The 8,720-nt window shown below is 32.9% G+C and overlaps 1 protein-coding gene across 1 annotated transcript; it reads right to left on the reverse strand.

Annotated features, from left to right (window-relative positions):
- Positions 1-537: 537 nt before the first annotated feature.
- Positions 538-5,970, reverse strand: LOC131044810 (protein NRT1/ PTR FAMILY 8.3). The gene is made up of 5 exons (XM_057978245.2): positions 5,511-5,970; positions 4,417-4,516; positions 3,623-3,840; positions 2,835-3,391; positions 538-1,779 (listed from the first exon to the last, which is right to left on the reverse strand). Exons 1-5 carry the CDS (start codon positions 5,589-5,591, stop codon positions 975-977), a joined length of 1,761 nt encoding a protein of 586 aa, XP_057834228.2. The 5' UTR covers positions 5,592-5,970; the 3' UTR covers positions 538-974.
- Positions 5,971-8,720: the final 2,750 nt, after the last annotated feature.

An 8,720-nucleotide genomic window follows, 5' to 3' on the forward strand; every position in this document is an offset into this window, starting at 1 on the left:
CTTTCAAACCCGCTGTTTTTTCTAGATTCTCGCATTCTGTTGTATTTTCTATTTTTCGCTGGGTTTCCTGCGCACAATGTGGTTCCATCTTTTGCAGGCTCTGTCACAGTCAATACCGAAAACGGCAGGCATTCCGTTTGATCAATAGTTTTTGTCTCATGGTATGTTCTTTTTATGTATAGTTGATGTTATTTTTTTATGTGCAAAAGTGTTATTTTGTATGAAGGATAGTTGCTTCCAGTAGACAACAATAGACATGAAGCTTGAAGGACTTGCAAACCAAAAACATCATTTTCCTGCTCATCGCTCGCGACTCCCATTTCTATCACTTTTTATTCTTCTCTGTTAATAATATAGATTTGAGATGGTATATTGAGATCTGCCAAAGGCTAATCGAGCCCTGTGTAATGAGATACAACTTGCAAACTTGAAAGATTTTAAACCATTTAGGAGTTTTCTGGCAAACAGAACAAATGCTATTGTGATTCCAGGAAACAACATAAGAAATGGATACAGAGGAAGGAAGGACTGTCTTGAAACAGAAAAATGAGAAGAACAAATAATCTTTTAACTGTATAATATATAAACAAATACAATTTTAAGGGGAAAAGTCCGATAAAAACAGATGAAACCTGGGTTAAATCTCCAAAATTAAGAGAAGAGTAACAAATACAGATCAATTTACCTAAATATAGCCAGAGACAAATGAGAGGAGGCAAAGTACAGGATATGGGCCCAGCTGGCCATGCAGAAGAACACATAGAAGCCAGATGCCTCATGTCCAAGACTGTTGTTTTTCTTGGCTTCTTAAATGCATTGGAAAATAAGCTGCCCTGTTAATTTTTTCCTCTGCACTGTTTTGAGGTATACTGATTTCTCATTGGTGGCAATTTTGATGCTTCTATACAATTTCCAAAGAACTCACATGAATACATATGCTGCCACAGGCAAGGACAAGATTTGGGATTTGAAACTCAAGTGGCTCTTTTATAACTAAACCTGTGTACACAAGCAACATACATCAACATATTCAAGGAGCTGAGAGAAGCCAAAACCCAAAAGAAGTAATCCAAGTGGCCTTCATTTAGATTGTCTGGTAACCATCCGGGCTCCCCTCCTTGTGCAGTGACATAAGTTACGATGGTAAGAATTAGAGTACTCAAATAATTCCCTAACGATGCAGTGAGAAGTGTAAGAGCATTGCACAGGCTTCGCATGGCATCGGGTGACTGATCATAGAAAAACTCTAGCTGTCCTATAACGAAGAAGACTTCTGCAGCACCTATCAAGAAGTATTGGGGGATCTGCCACAAGATGCTCATTGGAACCATGTCATGAGTTGTGACTGTATCCAGACGCTTGATTTCAATCCAGGCAGCTACTGCCATTGACAATATTGATACAACCAGTCCAATGCCCATGCGCTGCAGAGGAGTAAACCCTCTTTCATTACCAGTGTACTTGTGAACAATGGGCACAATCAGACCATCATAAACTGGAATCCATATCATGACACTCAGTATATCAAATATAGACAATGATGCTGGAGGAATTCTGAAAGAACCAATGCTGGTGTCCATGATCATGCCCTGTTCCACAAACATTGTGGACATCTGAGCATAAACAGCAGAAAATACAATACCAGTAACCCAGATGGGAATCAAACGGACCAAAATCTTCAGCTCCTCCACTTGGGTCACAGTACATAGTTTCCAAGGATTGGAAATACCACCACTCTGGACATCTTCGTATGTTATGATAGCCGCTTTGTCAAGAAAACTGCAAATATTTTAAATTTATGCCAACCATCAATCAAGATATATATGTTTCAATTGCTGCCAACATGTCAAATTCATTTTATGCATTGTAAACTATCAGATTTCCAGGTAACCTTTTTTATTAGTATTAAAGGATGACCAATGCTAGAAAGTTGTACAGAGATGGAAAATAGCACTGTTTGTCTATATCATACAGGATGGGACGGGACACCTTCCAAACTATGGGGACAGGGACGTAGACTCCAAGCGAATTAGGGTACAAAATGAATAAATAAAGATTACATATAGTCATCAGAAATTGTAGATACAGGGAAGGGTTTTCCAGGACACAGGTCCATGTCCCTATAATGAAGTTTCCTGGCAAATATGTTGTATACATATGATAGCAAATGTGGGTGTTGGGTCAAAGAGATAATCTGATTTAAATTTGCGAAACAAAACGTCTCTAGGGAAACTGATAACTCATACAATTTGTAAAAAAGAATATGATTTCAACAAGGAGAACAAGTTTAACAGGTTGAGGCTGTCAGCTGATAAATAACATATACAGAAAATCAAGAAAACTTTGAAATTTTTCTGCCGCCTAAATCATTTTGATGCAGTGTTGAATGAGAAAAATATAAAGGATAAAAAATAATAATGGGGTTTATTGTGATATTGCTATTAAAATTTAACTATGTAGTATTTGATTGAAATTCATTGAGTAGTGGTTTACAAGAACCCATCTCTCATGACAATGAATGGTAACCCATCTCTCATGACAATGAATGGTATACTTAGTACTCATTGCGTTTAGGTGATGCTCAAGAGGTGAAGCATTGGGCCTTCCTGAGAGGTCACTCATCCTAGTTCTACTCCAACCTAAGAGCACTTCCATGGAGTTTCCCCAAGGTTAAGCCCACTTAACTTACTATCCTATTTACAAAACCTTCAACAAGTGTTATGTCTTATAAACCATTCATTATAGAGCCCCTTTAACTCATAAATAGATTTTATGGAGACAATAAAAAGGACAATGACATGCAAAAACTATGGTAACATGGACAAGAGACATACTGAAAATCATTGGTATGTTTCAGCTTTCGGCTCCCTTGAATTGCAGAATGCTTGTCTTTTATCTCATAGAGGAGTGAACTCTCTTGAGGAACTTTGTTTTGCAATTTGCGTAATGATGCAACCACTACTTGGCATATCCGCGTCAATGGACTGCCTCCAGGTTTTTGGAATCTGTACAGTGGTGCCCCTAAAAGGAAACACCCTATGGCTAATGCCATAAAAGCTGTAGGAATCCCAATTCCCCATCCCCACCCAACATTATCTTGGACCCACACAAGAATGCTGCTTGAAACAAGTGCACCAACATTGACTGAGAAATAAAACCAATTGAAGAAAGACCCCTTTTTCTTCCTTTCCGTTGGATTGGTGTCATCAAATTGGTCCGCCCCAAACGAAGAAACACAGGGCCTGATCCCTCCTGTTCCTAATGCAACCAGGTAAAGCCCGAGTAAAAATACAGCAGACTGAAGTGTAGTTGCTGTTGGGCATACATCACCTGTACAGGAGGAAGGTTGTAAGATGGAAACAGAGGCTGAAACAGTTAAAGTAGCCATTCCCTGCAAAAATTATGTTACAAATGTCAGTGACTTATTCTAAACAATTACTCCACCAATAAGAAATGACCAAGGAGATCAGAATAGACACAAAATGTTTTGAAAACTGAGATTTGAAAGAATCAGACTTTCTCAGGAAAATTTAAACTGGTCTTTGGTTCACTTGTGGATTCATGTTTCAACAGAGTTTCTTGTTATCCATCAATGGTCCAATTCCATGTTTAGTTTGCATACCACAAAATAGATTGATGAGAAAACAGCAATAGTCCAATATCTTCCCCAATATGCATCAGCCAAAACTGCTCCCAAAAGTGCTGTCAGATAACATGTGCCTGACCAGATAGTTGCATTTTTAGCTGCAGTTGCATTCCCCTGATGTAAAACTGTTGTCAAATAAGTCACCAAATTTATACTGATTCCAAAGTATGCCAATTGCTCGCAACACTCAATTCCTGTAAATCATTAGAAAAAAAACCAAATGTTAAAATAGGCAGTCCAAAATGCAGAATAGGGAAGGACACTCTTTACTGTTTTGCATCCAATGCAGACAGCTTTTCAGTATTGTTTCTTACGAGTACCGTTCCTTTCTAATTTTCTGTGTTTTAACACTTTTACAAGTCCATCTGTACAAGGAAAGTAGGTACCTTGCTGAAGATTATGATTTGTTTTTTTGTTAAAGGGCCAATGCTTACGGAAACGGCTATCCAATTCTTAGGAGATATCAATACATAAATCATGGTATATATGGGTAACACCAATATATAAATTATGATGTATGGGATGTAATTTATGCATTGGTGCATTCTAAGGGCTGGATAGCCATTTCCTTCACAAGTACAAGGTTACATGCTCCATTATCTATTATCTAATAGACGTATTCCCATGATTTAAATAGTGCTTCAAGGAAAAAAAATTAAGATCAGGTACAAACTAACGCCATAATTCTCAAAATTCAGGCTATGAACATTCTATAATTTATCAGAAGCTAGTTAAATGCATTTGAATTTCAAATGGGCGTGAAGATATACCTAAAATAAAGAAACAGGCCCTCCATCCCCCTGTATTTTGCCTTACGGTAGGCTTTCCATGAATATCTATAGATCCATCCCCAGTGTTCTGACTCTCCTCCTGAAATACACCATACAGAATTTATTCCCCAAAAACCAAAATTCCCATACGTTCAAGAGGCTTCCATAAACTATTTGGCACGTTTACATAATCCTCATCCCAATCCTTAAAAAAATCATCTTTCTTCATTGCAATAAAATAACTAATTTTAAAAAATGCACTATGAAACCCAATTATTTGAAGATTTTCTATATTGCAACATGACACCTAATGAGCTATTTAGCCGGTATACAAACCCAACCAACTCTTTCAAAGATTCAGTCTTTCTATATTGCAATTTAACACCTAACGTTCAACTTGCAATCCCACACCCAACTCTTTAAGATTCAGCCCTCCTGTTTATGACTTCTAATTAACTATTTAGTAGGCTTACAGGCCATTCCTGATCCTTCAACCATTCATCTTTCTGCATTGCAATACAACACCTAATTTTTAGAATAGCAATAGAAATTAAAACAAATTTCTGTTACATAGTCTGATATTTTGAGTCTACAGATGACTTACAATATATGAGATTCTTCCTACTACAGATGACTTACAATATATGAGATTCTTCCTACTCCTAGAATGCGGAGGCACCTAACTGTACTTAAAATATAAGATGTACATACTCTACCCCTCTCCGAAACAGGATTTAAACTCGCTACCTCTCTTTCATGAATACAATTTTTTTACAACTAACTCAGGTATACTTAAGCCAACTCAGATGTACAGAACTCCATCCTGTAAAACACCCAATTCTTTAAAAAATCATTCTGTATTGCAATGTGACACGTATTTAGCAGGTATACAGAAATCTATTTCAATTCTTAAAAAAACCAGTCTTTCTAAAGTGAATCATAACACCTAATAAACTATCTAGCAGTTCTGCAAACCCATCTCAACCCTTCAAAGATTGAGTCTCTGTTACTATTGCATTGTGACACCCAAATCATTTGAACAGTGCAATTAGATATATAAAGAACAGTTTTTTGAGGGTCGAAAAATTGATTACCTCTTCTTGATGATGTAGAATCTGCTCATGTTCTACTTCTAACAAACCCACTTCCAGTGATTGTTCTTCATCATTGCCCATTACTGCAATTCCTCTAAATGAAAGATTAATTTGCGAATTACAGAATCAAATCAGAACACAGCATCAACTAAGAAATCTCTCATAATATGTTTGATCTTCAAGGCCCCCAATGGACCAACGGCGCATTTTTTTCTCCATGAATGATAAAGAGTATCATATCAGCAGAGTTGCCGGATTACTGTTTGAATTCAAAAAAAATCTTGTGTGTGAATGTGTAGTAGTTCCCCCCGCCCAGCTTAAACCCTTCCCCTGTTTAGTGGGTATAAAGAAGAATCTGGTTGTTTTTTATTTTATTTTTTTTCAGTTTCTTGCACTTGGCACTGCCTGAAAGTATTATTATTTTTATTGTTAGATTCTGTAGTATCCAGAGTCCTGATTCATGTAAACACTACCTAGGTTTCATTTATTGGTAGTGAGTGAGTAGAAACAAAAACAAAATAGTTTGAAGAGATTTTTATTAATGTATATTTTTTTCTAAATTGTTTTAAAATATTAAATTTATCTTATCAATCATTATATTATTTTAAATTTATCTTATCAATCATTATATTATTTCATTGAATAATAGTTGTGAAGACTCTAATAATTTTAGTTTGACTTTAAAACAATTAAAAGCAAAGTCAATTATTTCCATTTTGTTTGTATTTGTTGTACCATTTTGTATTTAAAGAATTGTGGGTGAATATTATGAAATAATTTTTTTGGTTATCATATTAGAATCAATTTTATTAGTCCCGCGGAGACTAATGTTCTCATCTCTGCTAATTAATTTGCTTTGAAATCCGTGTCAGACATTTATACTAATGTTTGTTTTATAGTTTATCTTAATTTATTTATTAATATATTTTTCTTTCTATTTTTACATTTTTCTAATTGGCTGATGTATTTTTTCCTAGGGTTTTTGTTTTTTTCTTTAAAATAGAAATAGATGACCAATCAAATTTGAGGAGGTAAAAATTTCGATGGTTTTCTAAAGTTAAAAAATTTAAAATTTGAAATCTAAATTTTATTGGTCATTGTAGGATATTTTAGACATTGTGTTTTTTAATTTGTTGTAGGATATTTTAGACATTGTGTTTTTTAATTTGTTATATTCTTAGTTTTATTTATATGATATCATAGTTTTATTAAGCTTATGTCTATGAAAAATTTAATTATTATATTAAACAAAAAAAAGATTATAAATTATTGTTTTTTAATAATATTTGATATTATGTATGGTATCATAATAAAAAATTACATAAAGAAATTTTTATTTTTTTTAAATCTTTGTAATATGTGTTTTTTTCCTTTTTTGTATTTTTAGCTTTTTTATTATGATTTTATTTGTATTTTTTAATGTAGAAGTTAAAATGTAAATTGTATCAATTTTAATATAGTTTAATTTATTTTTAACTTTTTACTTGAATTATATAGTATTAATTTTTTTAATTTCATTTATTTAAGAATTTAATTATATTTATGTTCAATTTATATAATATTTTTTTTGGTTAATATTGAATTTATTTTTCAATTAATGTTATTATTGTTTTTAATATCAATATTTTATATTTTGTATAATATTATAAAATAAAATAACATCCTCCCCCACGTTTTACACAAACATTTGCATTTGTACAAGTCAATTTTACCTATTTTTGGCATTAGGCGGGGACTCATGTTGTCTCACAGCTCTTGTTTTGTATGGAATGCATTTTTTTAATTATAATAAGCCAATATTCTTTTATTACATAATTTTAAAAAATATGTTGAAGATGAGGATACATTACCAATCCTTTTTATTATTTTTTCTTATTACATTGACATCCAAAATGAGAATTCATGCCAAGTCGTAAAATATTTAAAAAATTAATAATGAGAAAAATAATATTTAATAAAGGACAATAAATTTTTTATTCTATTTTATATCTATTTGCTTTATAAGTTACTCAAAACATGTTATATCAAGTGCAAATTCTAACATCCTTCATATTCATGTTCACATGTAATAATTAAATTGCATCATGTTCAAAGCTTTGATTATCTTGTGCCATTGACTTTCTTTGATTAATATTTGCAACATAGTCATAACTTTTGTTGAAACAGATTGTTTCATTTTAATTATTAAACATTATTACTGAGTAACACATTTCAAAACAATTAATTAATCTCATCTCTAATATATCAAGTGATTTCGTAAAATTTCATTAGCTTATTAGTATTGACAAATCAATTATTCTAGCAACATTACTTAAAACCAACTAACATATTACACAACTCACCAATAGAAATAACAAACAATACATTATTTGCTAATGATAGGTGTGGGAATACATAATTCATTATTTATTTTTAAACTAGGAAGGATAATGTATTTAGGATAAGGTTTGAAGATGAATAATTTATGAAAAGTTTAGAAATTGTCTTATTTAAAATATGAAAATGTTATATCTATATTTTTGTGTTTGTTGTCATGAAGGATTGCACTCGTGATGCTAAACTGAAAGCTCAACAATCCTGTGAAACATGGGAATACTTTTAGGTCTGTGGGTATGCTTATTGTGAAAGTAGACCTTTGGAGATTAGGTCGACTTCTTATTTGATGAATCTCCTGCAAACTTAACTCTTGATGGGAAAAGGGATAGAAGGAAATTTGAAATCAAACCTATCCTATGAGGTGATGCACCAAATATTGTTCTTGAGACCTACAACCTACTTTTTCCTAAAAAGGGGTGAACTCAATGCTTTGCTTGGAGGAAAACCAATTGGTTTTCACAGCTTCAAACCATTAAAAACAATCAACACAATCTAGGACTTGCATTTAACATGCATCTTCTTCCATTAAATTCTAATTGAATGAGACAAATTAAATGATTTGAAGAGAAATCACAATAAATCACAATAAATCATCAAATCATCCACTCAGTAACACAATACAAGAAGTATCAAAAAGGAAAACATTGCTATTTTACTGAAAATAAAGGAGTGTCGTTGTTACAATCTCAGAAAAAGTGAGCCTCAAAACTGTCGTTGAGCATGAAAGGTTTGAAATAGTCCACAATCAAGTTGAGGAAAGAAAAAGAACTCCCCAATAATGAAGAAGAGACAAGAATATATAGAAGATAACTGAACTCTGAACTGAAAGTCTGA

Source organism: Cryptomeria japonica, chromosome 8, assembly GCF_030272615.1.
Source record: "Cryptomeria japonica chromosome 8, Sugi_1.0, whole genome shotgun sequence".
In the NCBI taxonomy this organism is placed as follows: domain Eukaryota; kingdom Viridiplantae; phylum Streptophyta; class Pinopsida; order Cupressales; family Cupressaceae; genus Cryptomeria; species Cryptomeria japonica.

Bases quoted from the DNA above. Each gene is read 5' to 3' on its own strand.
- LOC131044810 (XM_057978245.2), bottom strand. From the start codon at position 5,591: ATGGGCAATGATGAAGAACAATCACTGGAAGTGGGTTTGTTAGAAGTA. The intron at 3,392-3,622 runs GTATGCAAACTA...TAATTTTTGCAG, and splicing joins TCTCATCAATCTATTTTGTG to GGAATGGCTACTTTAACTGT. The intron at 1,780-2,834 runs GTATGTCTCTTG...AAATATTTGCAG, and splicing joins AAACATACCAATGATTTTCA to TTTTCTTGACAAAGCGGCTA.